We start from the raw sequence: 19,682 nt of genomic DNA, 5'->3' as shown, positions 1-19,682 counted from the left end.
CCTTCCTGCTGTTCTCCATTTTGAAACATTTTTCAGACTCCCATGCTAATCATAGTGCAAATTTGCAGTGTAAAGGGTAAAGACAGGAAGAAAGGGCAGGCCACTCAGGAGGACTGCAATGACGTCGTGAGGCTGTGCAGGGACAAAATTAGAAGGGCCAAAGCCCAACTAGAGCTCAATCTGGCTGCTACTGTTAAAGAAGGTATAAATATTTTTATAAATACATAAACAAAAAAAGGAGGACTAAAGAGAATCTTCATCCTTCATTGGATGTTGGGGGAAACATAGTGACAAGATGAGGAAAAGGCTGAGGTATTTAATGCCTTCTTTGCCTCAGTCTTTAGCAGCAAGACCAGTTGATCTCCATGTATTCAGCCCCCTGAGCTGGTAGATAGGGATAGGGAGCAGAATGAAGCCCTCATAATCCACGAGGAAATGGTTAGTGACCTGCTACTTCACTTGGATGTATGCAAGTCTATGGAGCTAGATGGGATCCACATGAGAGTATTGAAGGAGCTGGTGGAAGTGCTCACCAAGCTGCTTTCCATCATTTATCAGCAGTCCTGGCTATCAGGGTAGGTCCCAGTTCACTGGCAGCTAGCAAATGTGACTCCCATCTACAAGAAGGACTGGAAGGAGGATCCAGGAAACTACAGGCCTATCATTCTGACTTCAGTGCTGGGGAACCTCATGGAGCAGATTATCTTGAGTGCCATCAGTGGCACCTACAGGGCAACCAGGTGATCAGGCTCAGTCAGCATGGGCTGCAGGTGGCAGGGGACTTTAGCCTTGAGTAAACTTCTACATAGAGCAAAGCACTTCATATTGGGATTTGGTCTATCCATTGGGATTTAACTTTCAGTGCTCTGTGCTTCATATGAGGTAATTTCCAAATGTTTTCTATTAAATGTTTTAAAAATACTATGGGAAACAGAAGAACTGACAAGATCACAGAAGTATATGTGATTTTATACTTGCTGGGGGAATTCTATGCACACTGTACTTCGTTTGCTCAAAGCGCAGAGCAATCATTAATCCTTAATAGCTAATCTCTGCAGAATCTTGTAGAAAACACAATTAAGAGATGTTATCACATTTTTTATGAGAGGTAACTGAGAAAGAAAAATGAAGTGACTTACCCAGGGATGAGCAGGAAATCGAATGTAAAACTGGCTTCTTTGGCTCCTAGTTCATGTTTCATGTCATGCTGCTTTTTCTCATGTGGTTATGAAAATGAGAAAAACAATATACCCCATAAAACTGAACTCCCAGGAATATTTTGCAGAATGACTCTCTGGTACTTATGACTGTGCTCTTATTTGGATCCCAGCTGCTTTGTATCTGGTTTATAAAACAGCTGCAAAATGCTACAATGCTTTAGTTGTGATTTACCTAAGTACATACATATAACTGAATAAGTTATTAGGCACCAGAGAATCTAGCCCTGAAGCAATACAAGTCCCACATAGCATGAGTCTAGAGACATGATCCTATCTGTATCAAAATGCTGCGTGCCTAATCAGGATTTCATAATGAAATGAACAAGAATTTGTTTAAATCTGAATTTCCTGGTTTGGGTTGGATAGCTGTTGTGCATGTTTTGCTCGCCCGGCTCGCCCATTTCAAGAGGCTTTGAAAATTTGGCATTAATTCAAATGTAAATGGTTCACAGTTATACAGTGGGAAATGGCAATTCAACACTGATGTACCTAAGTGGTCTACTTTATCCCTTGTCCTTTTTAATAATATTGCAATTCAGCGGTTTCATAGACCCAGACCTGAAATATTTTGCATAGGTCTCATTAGTCCTCCATGGTATGCTTTCCAGTATCTTAGTATAGAAATGAACATAAACAGAACTGCAAATAGCTTCAGCTTTTTCCCCCTACTATTTACAGGTAAAATTAAGAGAAAAAAAATCCCTCAAAAATTTGTATTATAGAGACAAAATAGTGATGGCTCTTAATGTTTGTTTCTATATTCATAGAATCATAGAAACACAAGGTTGGAAAGGACCTACAAGAGCATCTAGTCCCGCCGTCCTCCTATCACCAATACTACCCACTAAGCTACTAAATCATATCTTGTAGCACCTTGTCCAGGTGTTTCTTGAACACCACGAGGGATGGTGACTCCACCACTTCCCTGGGCAACCCGTTCCAGCACCTGACCACTCTCTGAGAGAAAAAGTTTTTCCTGATATCTAATCTAAATCTCCCCAGGTGCAACTTGTGGGCATTTCCTCAAGTCCTATCATTAGTTATCTGAGAAAAGAGGCTGACCCCCTCCTCATCACAACATCCTCAGGAAGTTGTAGAGTGCAATGAGGTCTCCCCTGAGCCTCCTCTTCTCCAGACTAAACAATCCCAGCTCCCTCAGCCGCTTCTCAGAAGACTTGTTCTCCAGACCCCTCATCAGTTTTGTTGCCCTTCTCTGGACACACTCCAGGGCCTCAATGCCCTTCTTGTAGTGAGGGGCCCAAAAGTGAACACACTACTCGAGGTGTGGCCTCACCAGAGCTGAGTACAGGGGGACGATCACCTCCCTGCTCCTGCTGGCTACACTATTTCTAATACAGGCCAGGATGCCATTGGCCTTCTTGGCCACCTGGGCACACTGCCAGCTCATGTTCAGCCAAGCATCGATCAACACTCTGTCCTGGTTCCAGTTAGGACAGAGTTAATTTTCCCTCATAGTAGCTGGTAGGGTGCTATGTTTTGGATTAGGATGAGAAGAGCGCTGATAACATGCTGATGTTTTAATTGTTGCAGAGCAGTGTTTACACCAGGCCAAGGACTTTTCGGCTTCTCGCTCTGTCCTGCCAGCGAGCAGGCTAGGGGTGCAGCAGGAGCTGGGAGGGGACAGACCCAGGACAGCTGACCCAAACTGGCCAAAGGGGTATTCCATACCATCTGACGTCATGCTAAACAATATATAGGGGTGGCTGGCCGGGGTGGGGGGCCGGCTGCTCGGGGATAGGCTGGGCATCGGTCAGCGGGTGGTGAGCAATTGCGTTGTGCATCACTTGTTTTCTTACACATTATTATTATTAATACTATTATCATTATTACTATTATTGTTATTATTATATTCCTGTCTTAATAAACTGTCTTTATCTCAACTCACCGGCTTCACTTTCCCGTTTCTCTCCCCCATCCCAGAGAGGGAGGGGGGAGGGTGAGCGAACGGCTGTGTGGTGTTTAGCTGCCAGCCGGGTTAAACCACAACAGCTCTTTTGGCGCCCAACGTGGGGCTCGAAGGGTTGAGATATCGACAAATTTGACCAGAGTGTGTTAAACTAAAATTGGTATAAGTATTGGACCTGCTTAATAGTTGCTAGTCACGATGTTGATTGCCTTAATCTCCAGTCTGCTGTACCTGTATTCCAAATTGAGTTTTATGGTGCGTTACTTTCTGTATGTGCTCCTTGTTGCACTGTTTATCCTTTCCGGGCCCTGGTTTAAGATTGTTATGGTACTGTGCGATGTAACAATGGCTTATGAAATGATGAAATACCTGGTCACGACTCTAACCTGGTATTTGTACTCAGCACTGACGTCGACTCTATACTTTGGAAACCATATCTCGGAAACTATTAGCAATTACACCTATTGCCTGTTTTCGTTAGGGAGCCAATCTGTGAAGGGGACAGGGGAAGACATGTTTCCCTACCTGTTCACTCTCCCTTTCTCCTTCACCACCACCCTCTTATCCCCCGAGCTAGTTACGGTGGCTCTCCGAGATGTTGAATATCCTTGGGATACTCAGACCAGCCTGCTCTTGTTGTTATGTCTCCTGAATGCGCTTCAGGTTTTGTTGAGGGTTAAACAACTACTTAGGAATCTCATCCGGAGATCTGTCTTGAGGCGGGATAGTTGCGAGTGGCAGGGAGTGTGGGAGGATATGGGCAGGTTTCTAGAGCAGTGGTCACCTCCAGTGTTTTGGACATTCACCCCTGAACAACTGCAAAATCCTAAAAAGCTGGCAGAATGCTTGAAAAAAAGGTGTCATGACTCTGGCAGTTCCAAAGTGACACAAATCACTGTAGCGTGCTGGGGTCTGGCTTGTGCCTATTGAGCTGCAATTGATGCTACTAGCATCCTAGCTCCAGCTCCCGCTCCTGCAGCCCTTCCAGTTCCAGCTCCTGCAGCCGCTCCAGCTCCTGCAGCTGTTCCAGCTCCAGCTCCTGCAGCCGCTCCAGCTCCAGCTCCTGCAGCCGCTCCAGTTCCAGCTCCTGCAGCCGCTCCAGCTCCTCCAGCCACTCCAATTCCAGCTCCTGCAGCCGTTCCAGCTCCTGCAGCTACTCCAGCTCCAGCTCCTGCAGCCGCTCCAGCTCCAGCTCCTGCAGCCGCTCTAGTTCCAGCTCCTGCAGCCACTCCAGCTCCAGCTCCTGCAGCCGCTCCAGCTCCAGCTCCTGCAGCCGCTCCAGCTCCTGCAGCCGCTCCAGCTCCTGCAGCCGCTCCAGCTCCAGCCCCTGCAGCCGCTCCAGCTCCTGCAGCCGCTCCAGTTCCAGCTCCTGCAGCCGCTCCAGCTCCAGCTCCCGCAGCCACTCCAGCCCCTGCAGCAGCTCCAGCTCCTGCAGCCGCTCCCACTCCTGTGGCTGGGTCAGAGAAACGAGCTGTAGCAGTGCAAGTTGACCCCGCAGAGGGTATTCCAACCCCTGTGGCAGACCCTGTGTCTGGGTTAGAGAAACGAGCTGTAGCAGTGCAAGTTGCCCCTGTAGACAAGGTGAAAAAATGGTATAGAGGCTCAGGTCGTTTAGAACGCAGACAGTCTTCTGCTAAGTCTGGGCATAGTGAAGACGAGGCTGGGCCATCAAAGGTGCAGGAGACTGAAGATGAGGATGAGGATGTCGAAAAATCAACAGTAACTACCCGGACTCTATACCAGCGTGAGCTACGAGATGTGCGAAAAGATTTTGGTCGCTGTATAGGCGAGCAGCTTGTCACCTGGCTGCTCCGGTGCTGGGACACGGGAGCCAATTATGTGGAATTAGAAGGCAAGGAAGCCAGGCGGCTGGGATCCCTTGCTAGGGACGCATGCATTGACAAAGCAATTGGAGATGGAGCACGACCTCGCAGCCTCTGGAGGCGTCTCCTGTCAGCTGTGCAGGAAAGGTATCCCTTCAAGGAAGAACTTGTATGTCTACCAGGCAAATGGACCACCATGGAGAAGGGAATTCAGTACCTGAGGGAATTGGCCGTACGGGAAGTCATTTATAAGGACCTAGACGACGCACAAACATCCGCAGATCCAGATGCAGTCCAGTGTACACCACCCATGTGGCGGAAGTTTGTACGGAGTGCACCATCATCATATGCCAGCTCATTGGCAATACTAGCCTGGAAAGCGGAGGAGAATCCCACAGTGAATGAAGTGACTATAATACTCCGGCAGTACGAAGGAAATCTCTCCTCTTCCCTACAGGCCTGTGTCTCGGCTGTGGAGAAACTCTCTGAAGAGGTCCACCAACTTAAAGAGAATTTATCTTCCCCTCCACCTGAACGAACCAGTGTCCACCAGCTAAAAGAGAATGCTTTGGAGAAACTTTCTGAAAAGATCCACCAACTTGAAGAAAGATTATCTTCCCCTTCACCTGAACGAACCAGTGTCCACCAGCTAAAGGAGAATGCTTTGGAGAAACTTTCTGAAAAGATCCACCAACTTGAAGAGAGATTATTTTCCTCCCCACCTGTACAAACCAGTGTCTCAGCTATTAGGGGTAAACGTTCATCTATGCAAGGAAGACAATATGGTGGGCACACACACCGCGCCACCCTGTGGTTTTACCTACGTGACCATGGAGAGGACATGAGAAAATGGGATGGAAAATCTACTGCGACCCTAGAGGCACGGGTACGTGAATTGCAAAGGAAAACAATTGGGAAAAAGGGGTTCTCTGAAAAGTTTGCTGCTCCAACTTCCAGCAAGCAGTCCTTTAGACACAGAAACGAAGATTCTGACCAGGACTAGAGGGGCCCTGCCTCCAGCCAGGGGGAGGAAAGGGACAATCGAGTTTATTGGACTGTGTGGATTCGATGGTCTGGCACGTCAGACGCACAGAAGTACAAGGCTTCAGTAGACACCGGTGCACAATGTACTCTAATGCCATCAAGCTATAAAGGGCCAGAGCCCATCTGTATTTATGGTGTGACGGGGGGATCCCAGCAGTTAACTGTATTGGAGGCTGAAGTGAGTCTAACCGGTAATGAGTGGCAAAAGCACCGTATTGTGACTGGCCCAGATGCTCCGTGCATCCTTGGCATAGACTATCTTAGAAGAGGATATTTCAAGGACCCAAAAGGGTTCCGCTGGGCTTTTGGCATAGCTGCTTTGGAGACAGAGGACATTAAACAGTTGTCTACCTTGCCTGGTCTCTCAGAGGACCCTTCTGTTGTGGGGTTGCTGAGGGTTGAAGAACAGCAAGTGCCGATCGCTACCACAACTGTGCACCGGCGGCAATATCGCACCAACCGAGACTCCCTGAGTCCCATCCATAAGCTAATTCGTCAACTGGAGAGCCAAGGAGTGATCAGCAAGACTCATTCACCTTTTAATAGTCCCATATGGCCAGTGCGAAAGTCTAATGGTGAGTGGAGACTAACAGTGGACTATCGTGGCCTGAACGAAGTCACGCCACCACTGAGTTCTGCAGTGCCAGATATGCTAGAACTTCAGTACGAACTGGAGTCAAAGGCAGCCAAGTGGTATGCCACAATTGATATTGCTAATGCGTTTTTCTCCATCCCTCTAGCAGCACAGTGCAGGCCACAGTTTGCTTTCACTTGGAGGGGAGTCCAATATACTTGGAATCGGCTGCCCCAGGGGTGGAAACACAGCCCTACCATTTGCCATGGACTGATCCAGTCTGCGCTGGAGCAGGGGGAAGCTCCTGAACACCTGCAGTACATCGATGACATCATTGTGTGGGGTGACACTGCAGAAGAAGTTTTCGAGAAAGGGAAGAAAATAGTCCAAATCCTTCTGAAGGCCGGTTTTGCCATAAAACAGAATAAAGTTAAAGGACCTGCACGAGAGATCCAGTTTTTAGGAATAAAATGGCAAGATGGACGTCGTCAGATCCCAATGGATGTGATCAACAAAATAACAGCTATGTCTCCACCAACTAGCAAAAAAGAAACACAAACTTTCCTAGGTGTCGTGGGGTTTTGGAGAATGCACATTCCAATTTACAGTCTGATTGTAAACCCGCTCTACCAAGTAACCTGTAAGAAGAATGCTTTTGAATGGGGCCCTGAGCAACGACAAGCCTTTGAACAAATTAAGCAGGAAATAGTTCATGCAGTAGCCCTCGGGCCAGTCCGAACAGGACCAGATGTAAAGAATGTGCTCTACACCGCAGCCGGGGAGAATGGTCCTACCTGGAGCCTCTGGCAGAAAGAACCTGGGGAAACTCGAGGTCGACCCCTGGGGTTTTGGAGTCGGGGATACAGAGGATCTGAAGCCCGCTATACTCCAACTGAAAAGGAGATATTGGCAGCATATGAAGGAGTTCGATCTGCTTCGGAAGTGGTCGGTACTGAAGCGCAGCTCCTCCTGGCACCCCGACTGCTGGTACTAGGCTGGATGTTCAAAGGAAGGGTCCCCTCTACACATCATGCAACTGATGCTACATGGAGCAAGTGGGTTGCACTGATTACTCAGCGGGCTCGAATAGGAAACCCCAGTCGCCCAGGAATCTTGGAGGTGATTATGGACTGGCCAGAAAGCAAATACTTTGGGATATCATCAGAGGAGGAGGTGGTTCGTGCTGAAGAAGCCCCACTGTACAACAAGCTACCGGAAAATGAGAAGAAATATGCCTTGTTCACTGATGGGTCCTGTCGTATTGTGGGAAAGCATCGGAGATGGAAAGCTGCTGTATGGAGTCCTACACGACGAGTTGCAGAAGCTGCTGAGGGAGAAGGTGAATCGAGTCAGTTTGCAGAAGTGAAAGCCATTCAGCTGGCTTTATATATTGCTGAACGAGATAAGTGGCCAGTTCTCTATCTCTGTACTGATTCATGGATGGTAGCAAATGCCCTGTGGGGGTGGTTACAGCAATGGAAGCAGAACAACTGGCAGCGCAGGGGCAAGCCCATCTGGGCTGCGGCATTGTGGCAAGGTATTGCTGCCCGGGTAGAGAACCTGGTTGTAAAGGTACGCCATGTAGATGCTCATGTGCCCAAGAATCGGGCTACTGAAGAACATCAAAACAACCAGCAGGTGGATCAGGCTGCTAAGATTGAAGTGGCTCAGGTGGACCTGGACTGGCAACATAAAGGTGAATTATTTATAGCCCGATGGGCCCATGACACCTCAGGCCATCAAGGTAGAGATGCAACATACAGATGGGCTCGTGATCGAGGGGTGGACCTGACCATGGACACTATAGCACAGGTTATTCATGACTGTGAAACATGTGCTGCAATCAAGCAAGCTAAACGGTCAAAGCCTATTTGGTATGGAGGACGATGGCTGAAATATAAATATGGAGAGGCCTGGCAGATTGATTACATCACACTCCCTCAAACCCGCAACGGCAAGCGCCACATACTTACAATGGTGGAAGCAACCACCGGATGGCTGGAAACATATCCGGTGCCCCATGCCACCGCCCGGAACACTATCCTGGGCCTTGAAAAGCAAGTCCTATGGCGACATGGCACCCCAGAGAGAATTGAGTCCGACAACGGGACTCATTTCCGAAACAACCTTATAGACACTTGGGCCAAAGAACATGGTATTGAGTGGGTGTATCACATCCCCTATCATGCACCAGCCTCCGGGAAAGTTGAACGATACAATGGACTGTTGAAGACTACACTGAAAGCAATGGGTGCTGGGACATTCAAAAATTGGGATACACATTTGGCAAAGGCCACCTGGTTAGTCAATACTAGGGGATCTGCCAACCGAGCTGGACCTGCCCCATCAAACCTGTTACGCACTGTAGAAGGGGATAAAGTTCCTGTAGTGCACGTAAGAAACATGCTGGGTAAAACAGTCTGGGCTACTCCTGCCTCAGGAAAAGGCAAACCCATTCGTGGAATTGCTTTTGCTCAGGGACCTGGATGCACTTGGTGGGTAATGCAAAAGAATGGGGAGGTCCGGTGTGTACCTCAAGGGGATTTGATACTGGGTGAGAATAGCCCATGAGTTGAATTGTAGTATGTTAATTATTATATAATACTGTATGTCATCACTACCATGATTGCTATATATCATAGATGAAAATGGTGATTAATTAGAAGGTATTGGAAAGAGTGTAACCTGAGCATGACATAAATGGTATGGAATAAGGGGTGGATATCTGTCCTGGTTCCAGTTAGGACAGAGTTAATTTTCCCTCTTAGTAGCTGGTAGGGTGCTATGTTTTGGATTAGGATGAGAAGAGCGCTGATAACATGCTGATGTTTTAATTGTTGCAGAGCAGTGTTTACACCAGGCCAAGGACTTTTCGGCTTCTCGCTCTGTCCTGCCAGCGAGCAGGCTAGGGGTGCAGCAGGAGCTGGGAGGGGACAGACCCAGGACAGCTGACCCAAACTGGCCAAAGGGGTATTCCATACCATCTGACGTCATGCTAAACAATATATAGGGGTGGCTGGCCGGGGTGGGGGGCCGGCTGCTCGGGGATAGGCTGGGCATCGGTCAGAGGGTGGTGAGCAATTGCATTGTGCATCACTTGTTTTCTTACACATTATTATTATTAATACTATTATCATTATCACTATTATTACTATTATTGTTATTATTATATTCCTGTCTTAATAAACTGTCTTTATCTCAACTCACCGGCTTCACTTTCCCGTTTCTCTCCCCCATCCCAGAGAGGGAGGGGGGAGGGTGAGCGAACGGCTGTGTGGTGTTTAGCTGCCAGCCGGGTTAAACCACAACACACTCCCAGGTCCTTTTCGTCTTCACAGTCTTCTAGCCATTCTGCCCCAAGCCTATAGCATTGCATGGGGTTATTGTGGCCAAAGTGCAGGACCCAGCACTTAGCCTTGTTGAACCTCATCCCATTTGCCTCAGCCCAGCAGTCCAGCCTATCCAGATTCCTCTGAAGGGCCACCCTACCCTCAGGCAGATCAACACTACCTCCCAACTTGGTGTGGTCTGCAAACTTACTGAGGGTACACTCAATCCCCTCATCCAGGTCATCAATAAAGATATTAAACAAGATAGGCCCCAGTACCAAACCCTGGGGGACATCACTTGTAATGGGATGCCAGCTAGACTTAACTCCATTAACCACTACCTGCTGGGCATGGCCCTCCAGCCAGTTCTTTACCCAGAGAAGAGTATACCTGCCTAGGCCACGGGCAGCCAGTTTCCCCAAGAGAATACTTTGGGAGACCTTGTCAAAGGCTTTGCTGAAGTCTAGGTAGATTACATCAACAGCCCTTCCTTCATCTACCAGTCCGGTCATACGATCATAGGAGATGAGGTTGGACAAGCGTGACCTGCCTTTCGTGAACCTGTGCTGGCTGGGCCTGAACCCCTGGATGCCATGCAAGTGCCGTGTGATCTCACCCAGGATAATTTGCTTCATAACTTTCCCTGGAACCGAGGTCAGGCTGACAGGCCTGTCATTCCCTGGATTCTCCTTATGGCCCTTCTTGTAGATGGAGAGTCACATCGGCAAGCCTCCAATCCTCTGGGACCTCTCCAGATAACCAGGAACGCTGATAGATGGTGGAAAGTGGCTTGTCAATTTACCTCTGCAAGCTCTCTTTTTTTCCTGGAGTCTCAATAAAAGTTCCCGATTCATCCATGCCAGTCTTCTTCCCCTCCGGCTCGCCTTATGGGACACAGGAACAGCCTTCTCCTGTGCCTTTAAAATTTCCTTCTTGAGGAGCATCTAGGCTTCCTGGACCCCTTTGTCCTTCAGGAGTGACTCCCAAGGGACCCCTGCAACAAGTGACCTGAATAGGTCAAAGTCCACCCTCCGGAAGTTCAAGACAGCAGTTTTCCTAGTTACCCTTCTGATATCACCAAGGATAGAAAACTCTACAATTTCATGGTCACTCTGCCCAAGACAATCCCCAACTTTCATATCTCCCACCAGTCCTTCTCTGTTAGTGAAGAGCAGGTCTAGTGGGGCACCTCCCCTGGTAGGCTCTTGAACCAGCTGTGTCAGGAAGCTATCTTCCACACACTCTAAAAACCTCCTGGACTGTTTCCTCTGCGCAGTATTATACTTCCAGCATATATCAGGGAAGTTGAAGACCCCCATGAGAATGAGTGCTGGTGATCATGCAAGTTTTGCAAGCTGCTCATAGAATGCCTCATCCATCTCTTCATCCTGATTAGGCGGTCTACAACAGACCCCCACCAAGATGTCACCCCTACAGGCCTTCCCCCTGATCCTTATCCATAGACACTCAACTTTATCATTCCCAACCCCAAGCTCTTCAACATCAAAACACTCTTTAATATAAAGAGCTACACCACCACCCTTCCTATCTTGTCTATCCCTTCTGAAGAGCTTGTAGCCATCCATCACAGTACTCCAGTTGTAGGAGTGATCCCACCATGTTTCAGTTATAGCAACTAAGTCGTAGTTAGCCTGTCTCACAATCGCGTCTAGCTCCTCCTGTTTGTTGCCCATGCTGCGTGCATTGGTGTAGATGCACTTCAGATGAGACATCTGCCTCATCCCCAGCTTCAGCATTGTTCCCCTAGGCACTCCTCTGGTGAGCCCTGTTTTACCCCCTTCCCCGTCATAGCTAGTTTAAAGTTCTACCTGCAGATGAAATAAAGCTGGTCTCCTCCTATGCTGTGGCAAAACTTGTGTTCACAGTAGTGGATGGCTTGCACAGCACCTTGTCTAAGTGTCCAGGCTGCTTGTGCAAGTGGGTAATTCAGTAAAGATTGCTGTTACTTTGCCTTTCACTACTATAACTTTGCTGCATAGGAAGCTACAGACATAGGGATGCAATGCTGAGTTGGAGAATTTAAATGTTCAAAGGACATTAAATTTGGTTTCTTGTGAAAGCTCTGTAGACTAAATATACATTTTGCTTCAAAAAAAAATAAATAAATCCTTTCCTTTGGCATGTATGGTGTAGAGCCAAAATAGACTACGAGTTTATACAACCTGACTTGACCAACTGTAGCACTGGTGGCAGAGGTAGCTGTGTTGGTTCATATACCAAAAAATATGCAGCCTACTGAGTGCTTTGCAGAAATAAAGTGTGTTTGTGCATGCAGGAAGATCAAAAAGCTAATGCAGCTTGTTTCTAGCATTACCAGCCGAGATCTCCAAAACGGCCTTGGGAGCTAAAGAAGATAAAGTCTACCAAGGCACAGACCCTCCCTCCCCTTGACCAGGTAGCATCTCAGGTTGGAAGAGTTCCTGCTTCTGGTTTGTGTGAACCTCTGAATTTTGCTTTTTCATATTTACAATTAAAATTTCATCTGTAGACTTATGACACTGATTTTAATTAAAATATATAAAGAAATACATACTTATTTGTGCGCGCTTGCAGCCCAGAAGGTCAACTGCATCCTGAGCTGCATCAAAAGAGGAGTGTCCAGCAGGTCAAGGGAGGTGATTGTCCCCATCTACTCTGCCCTTGTGGTGAGGCATCACTTGGAGTACTGCATCCAGATCTGGGGCCCCCAGCACAAGAAGGCTGTGGATCTGTTAGAGCAGGTACAGAGGAGGGCCATGAAGACGATCAGAGGGCTGGAACACCTCTCCTATGAAGAAAGGCTGAGAGAGCTGGGAATGTTCAGCCTGGAGAAGAGAAGGCTCCGGAGTGACCTTATTGCAGCTTTTCAATACTTAAAGAGGGCTTATAAAAAAGATGGAGAGCAATTTTTTGCTCAGGCAGACAATGACAGGACAAGGGGGAATGGTTTTAAACTAAAAGAAGGGAGATTTAGATTAGACAGGAGGAAATTTTTCACTCAGAGGATGGTGAGGCACTGGAACAGGTTGCCCAGAGAGGTTGCATATGCCCCATCCCTAGAGGTGTTTAAGACCAGGTTGGATGAGGCCCTGGGCAACCCCCATGGCAGGGAGGTTGGAACTAAATGATCTTTGAGGTCCCTTCCAACCCAAGCCATTCTATGATTCTATAATTCTATGATTTGCAAATTTAAATTGTAGTGCTGTATTGCTCATTTGGTTTATTTCATCTGTACGCATTACAGTCATACAATTGAAACATTACGTATATTTTCAGATACAATCATAAAATATATTCAGTGCTTTATACAATCATAAAATATGTTCAGTGCTTTATTTTAATGTATGTATCTAAATTCATACATATAATATTTAATTCTTATCTCATTTATCTCATATCTCATTATAAATAATTATGCCATATTCATTCTTTTGATGGAATTGTCTTGGATTCACCCCTGAAGACCTTTGAGTAGCATTGTTTTGATAAATGAAATATTTTCGATAGCAATAAACTAGCTAAAAACTCACCTGCCAATTTCTTCTCAAGCTAATTTCTGTCAGTCCTATATTTGGCTGAATACAAGACTAGAGAAGTTCGTTGTAGAGGGCAGCCTTCAATTTTTAATGGGAAGTCAGAAGCATATAAAAATAGCTTTATGAATGGATTTCTTATTTAACTCTAGTTTTTCCTAATAGAGCTATATATTATGGTATAGATTCCTTCTCTATAAAGCTGAACAGAAAAGCAGATTCTTTTTTCAGGTCTGTCAGTCACAACACATTTATTCAAAATTATTTGCTACAAGGATTCCCCAAAATGTATTAGGTACAATAGAAATAATGTATCATTTTCAAAGAGCACAGACTTCTGATAGGTGTTCCCAGCATTATGGTATTACAGAGTTGAAATAATACAGACAATCCTTTCCCCTCCGAAGTTACGAAATTATAAAACAACCTTTTTTTTCTTTTGTAAGAGTATGAAACCATGCCTAATGATCTTGGAGACACCACAAATAATAGTAATCAAATCACTTCTGCGGATGTTTCCAACAAAGAGAATGAAGATAGCATCACTGTAAGTATATACATTGTTTCCAGTATACTCTTTTTGACTATACGACTAAAGAGATTGTGAAGATTGTAATGAGACCCTAAGCTACCAGAACACCAGATCTATTACTGTGTGGTGATCAAAATCAAGAAAAAAAAAAAGGGAAAAAAAAATCAGCGCACATCCCTTCTTCCCTCACCCAATTTTTTTGAAAGAGTGGATCACTTTTCATTCCAAGTAAAATCGCTAATTTGTTTCATGCTTTTCTGAACAACTAATTTCTTAGCCCAAGACTTTGCTTCTAATTTTAGCCAAGGAGAGCAACTCTTTATTTACAAAATAACATTCAAGGTAACTTGAAGACTATTGCTTGAATACCAATTCCAAAGTCAGCTGCTCCTTATAAAGAGGACATGCTGTAATGAACTTCTTATTGTATGAAATTCTTATTGTATGTTTTTAATGTGTGATTTAATGTAGTTTTTTGATACGATAATTTGTAGTGGATCTTAGTACAGGCAGATGAACTGCTGGATCTACTCCTTTGCTGCTTCACCTATCATGATGCTGGAAACTGAATGTTAGATTAATATTAAATGTCATGACTTGTTGGAAACTGGTAGCAGGCAGCAGATATGCTTAGTAGTGCTGCCTCCCTGCTGCAGGCATTGATGACTGCAACGTGGCAGGCAATGGAGAGTGTATGCATTTGTGTTAGATTGTGAGTTGGGAAAGAATGGAAAAGGAGGCTATGAAGGCTAGGTATTGTTTCAGTACAGCTGGAAGTGATGGGGGAGAATCTGTTTTGTGCAGGTGGGTGAAAGCCTACCTGGTGGCTCTCTTAGCACTGATAGTTGGGGAGTGAAAAGTTATAAGGGCAGTGAAAAGGATTCCTAAAATTTCAATTTTGTTCTGTTTCCATCCGTTAAGTGCAATGGGAGCATAACTCCTACAGCCTCTAGTACCTCACATTGACAGTAGTTGTTTCATGGAGATATACTGTGCTGAAGTTGTTGGACAACTGTCCATCAGGTTCCTGGAATGTATTGAGGACTGCTTCCTGCTACAGATGTTGGACATGTTGACTAGGAACAGCACATTGCTATATTTATTGCTCACAAACCACAAAGACTTACTTGACAACATAACTATCAGTGGTAGCCTTGGATACAGTGATCATAACGTTGTGAAGTTTAAGGTCTGGCTGAGCATACTGAAGACCAGTAATAGGACAAAGACCCTGGATTTTAGAAGAGTTAACTTCAATATGCTCAGAGCCCAGCTGCAAGGGTTTTCATGGGAAGCATCCATGGAGGGCAAAGGAGCTTGCGAGTGCTGGGAGATATTCAAGAACAGCCTCCTGGAAGAACAAGAGCAGTCCATCCCCTACAGAGGCAAAGGAAGAAGGCAGAGACCACAAGACAACACCCTGTCTTAACAATGAGCTTTTGGGTATGCTTAAAAAAAAAAAAAAAAAAGAGAGAAAAAAAGAAAAAAGAAACATATTAGCTATGGAAAGGTGGTCAAATACCCAACGAGTACTACAAGAACCTTGCTAGGGTATGCAGAGATGCAGTCAGGAAGGCTAAGGTTCAGCTAGAACTGAAATTAGCCATGAAAAAAAAAAAAGGGTTCTTCAGATGCATGAGCAGTAAGCAGAAGCACAGGGAAGACATATTCCCATTGCTGAACAGGGCAAGGAAACTAGTTATTAATAAGGCTGACAAGAGGTAGAGCCTTTTTTGCCTCTGTCTTTACCAGTGTAGCTGGACCCCAGATCATAGGATCAAGTAGCTAAGACAATGCATGTGTTTACCCACATGTAGTGGAGGAAGGGCTGGTCTGTGGCCTCTTGCAAGGGCTCAACCTACACAAATCTATGGGCCTGGATGGAATCCACCCCAGGATGTAAAGAGAACTGGTTGACATTGTTGCAAGGCCACTGTCTATAATCTTTGAAAAGTTGTGGAGATCAGGGGATATTGCTAATGACTGGAAGAGACCAAACATCATACCTATCTACAAGAAGGGCCCGAAAGAGGACCCAGGAAACTACAGACCCATTAGTCTTCCTTGAATCCCTGGGAAAGTAATGGATTGAGTCCTCCTAGAAACTATTACAAACCAAACGAAGCAGGTGATTAGGAAAAGCTAACATGGATTTACCAAAGGCAAATCATGCCTGACTGACCAGAGCACCTTCTACAACAAAATAACATCTGTCAACACAGGGAGAGCAATAGATATCATTTTCCTGGACTTCAGCAAAACATTTGACACTCTTCCTCACAGCCTTCTCCTAGGCAAACTGGCAAATAGAGATTGGGTGGGTGGTCTGCAAGGTGGGTAGGAAATTGGCTACCAAGCCGTGCTCAGAGGGTGGTGATCAATGGTTTTTACTCAGGCTGACAGCCTGTCACAAGTAGGGTCCCCCAGGGATCAATACTGGGCCCCATGCTGTTCGACATCTTCATTAATGATATGGATAATGGGATTGAAAGCACCCACACCAAGTTTGCTGATAACACTAAACTGGGTGTTGAGGTGGATATATCAGAAGGGAGAGCCTCATTAATACATAGAGACCTGGACAGTCTGGAAGAGTGGGCAAGCAAGAATTATACGAAGTTTAACAAAGACAAGTTCAAGGTCCTGCACCTGGAACGACATAACCAAAGAGCCCAGTACAGGCTAGGATCTGTGTGGTTGGGGAGAAGCTTTGCTGAAAGGGACCTGGGTGTCCTGTCATACAACAATCTGAACACAAGTCAGCAGTGCATTGTTGCAGCAACAAAGGCAAATTGGATCCTGGGCTGCATCTGCAGGGGCATTACTAGCAAAGACAGAGATGTGATTGATCCCACTCTACTTAGCACTTGTCAGGTTGCACCTGGAGTACTGTGTTCAGTTCTGGTCCTCACAATTCAAAAAGGATGTGGACAGACTGGATAGGGGACAGAGGAAAGCCATGAAAAATGATCAAAGGGCTGGAGAACCTGCCCTATGAGGAAAGACTGAAAGAGTTAGGTCTTTTCACCCTGGAGAAGAGAAGGTTCAGGGGGAACCTCATCACAGTATTCCAGTACTTAAAGAGCTGCTACAAAGAGAATGGAGGCTCTCTTCACAAGGAGCCACATGGAGAGAACAATGGGCAATGGGTACAAGCTGCATGGGGAGAGGTTTCCTCTTGATATAAGAAAGAAATGTTTTGCAGTGAGAACAATCAATCACTGGAACAGCCTCTCTAGGTTGACTGGACAGGGGCATCTAGGAGCCCTTTTCCCATGAAAGTTCGGACTTGATGATCTTTCAAGGTCCCTTCCAACCTGGGCTTCTCTATGATCCTATCATTCTATGAAATGAATCTCTACCTAAATGGTTAAATTTGAATGTCCACTGAATATCTCTGAAGATGATTCATGAGAACAAAACATATCTGTGTCCTCTTTTTTAGGTGTATATTGTGGTGGGAATTGCAGCTCTGGTGTGCACTGGCTTAGTAATAATGTTCATTATTCTGAAGTTTGGAGGACACTAAGTTTGGGATGAAAGGTAAGCAGGGTTGTTTTCTTTATCTTCTGTAACTGTTGTGGGTTTTACAAGCTTATAGCATAGGCATCTGCACTGAGAACAGTCAAGATAACTAAATAAAATTCCATCACATTTTGTGTTATATTTATTTGTCAGGTACGTAAGGGCAGAGACAGATATAGATAGGAATACATGTGAGAAAAAGCTCAATATTTTTTTTCAGACAGGGTCTTCTGTGAAGCTATTTTATTTGCGATTGCAATGGCGAGTGTCCTGCAACCAGGAGCACACAGTAAAAGTATATCATAACCTTATATTCCCTATTACCCGACACCTGATTTCTCCCATTTCCCTGTTTCCTCATTGGCTGAGTACTACAGGTTCACAAGCTACTCAACGCCTTTCTATACCATATATGTACAATTTTATCTGACCAACCTTTAATTTCTCCTTTTCCTTTTTTTCCCTTCTTCTCTAGTGACTAGAGGGCTCGTGATTTTTGTTTTTATTGATTTTGCACTGTTCGTCCTGTTTTTCTTAGCTATCCTCCTTATTTTGGGATGGGGAACCTTCCCCTTATCTGCTTAACATACTCCCAAAACATATAACATTCACTGCTATGCTACTGTCATGCCTGCACAATCACTTTTGAATATACAAGGTTAGTGGATTTTTCCACTGCAAAAAACACCTTCTATTGCAAAAACACAACTTTGTTTCTCACATACAGAATTTTGGATCAAATGTTCTACTTCTCTGTTTTTTCTTATCACAGATCCCATTTCTTTTTCTTCCACTGCACATCCCCATGATACACTTTCTGGAATATAATAGTACTTAAGTCAATGAAGGGAAGTAGAAGATTAGAAATTAAATTTATTCTGATATGACTTTGATTACAAACATTTGACAGGAATCTATGGTGTACGTAAGAGATACTTTCAGACCATACTATAAATGTCATCTTCAGGCAATAGATTAAAGAGGGGAAGGTGCATTTGCAGTGCATTCTGTCACACTGGTGCTTTCTGATGGATGCATTTTCTTGAGCTTGTGGGCATGGGAAAAGGCAGCTGGAAAGAGTGGCATATGCTTATGTCCTTGTGGAAGGGTGGAAGGGGAACTCTCAGCCATTTATTTATTTATTTTGTAGACAGATGGAGGTATAGATAACACAGGTACCTGTAAAAACTCCAGTATGGTATTATTGTACCAATCTCATCAGTCTGTGTCTAGGGATATGGGTGGAATTTTATTTTAAAAAAAAAACAACAACCTTCCCCCAAAACAAAACAAAAATCCCCCCCCCCAAAAAAAAAAACAACTTATCTTGTTGATAAGGCCTAGAAGGCGCTTTTTGTTAGCTAAAGGAGATGACCTTTTGATTTTGAGATGTGTAGTTTAGGATCTGTGGAGAGAATGGTAAATAATTTTTGTTATGTTACTATTAAGCTTATGTCCTTCCTCTCACTTGTGCTTATTTATAGTACCACAGTTAGTTTTTTTTTCCCTATAGTTGCTTATTTTGATGATTCTGTCTTGTCCTTGACAGTACTCTTTTCAGAGATATCTACTGTATATTTTGTATTTGTATATTCTGTGTAGAAGAGAGTTCCTAGGACAGATGAGATTTGAAGAGAGTGGAAATATAAATAGCACAGACTATCTCACTAGGATGGTAACCTCCCTTTCTATCACCTCCTTCTGATATGACACATTCTCTGGTCTTGGGTTAGCATTAAAAGAAGACAGACATTGTGGAATGTCCCAAAAAACAACATGGAGCCTGTGAGATAGAGATGCAGAGTTTTGGCCAAAGACTAGAAAAAAACTCTCTAGAACTGAACAACAGTGAAGTGGAAATTTTCTTTGTGGCTGAAACTTTCTGAATTGCATTTTAAGACTTGAAGTAAATGAAGCTAAATGAGAGCAATGATGAGAACTGTCTGACATCTGGGCTTTAAAGCTGAATGCTTGTCAGGTTTTTCAAAATTTGCATTACAGACTGCAACACATTATTATTAGAGGAACTAGGAAGTAAACTCTACCGTGAGGGAGAACGAGCAAAAATGTATTTTTCACAGTAATGTAGTGAGTTACCTTCTGGGTCTCTCCTTACATGGTGGTTATATTTCAGTATCTTCAATTAGAACTTCTCTCACAAAAATAATTCTCTTG

The 19,682-nt window shown here is 44.9% G+C and overlaps 1 protein-coding gene across 1 annotated transcript in view; it reads left to right on the top strand.

The window, feature by feature from the left end:
• The window catches only part of LOC308184979 (uncharacterized protein), a gene marked incomplete at its 3' end in the record, with an annotated part of 210,591 nt that overhangs the window by 71,228 nt on the left and 119,681 nt on the right, over positions 1-19,682 (top strand). Inside the window, exon 2 of the mRNA XM_080572523.1 lies at positions 5,626-8,462. Within this exon, the coding sequence (XP_080428649.1) occupies positions 6,106-8,462 (2,357 nt within the window). The 5' untranslated portion in view covers positions 5,626-6,105. The remainder of the gene's footprint in view (positions 1-5,625; positions 8,463-19,682) is intronic.

This window comes from Anser brachyrhynchus (assembly GCF_964034855.1).
Source record: "Anser brachyrhynchus genome assembly, chromosome: W".
Classification (NCBI taxonomy): Eukaryota; Metazoa; Chordata; class Aves; order Anseriformes; family Anatidae; genus Anser; species Anser brachyrhynchus.
This window is presented reverse-complemented; position numbering and strand designations above follow the sequence as displayed.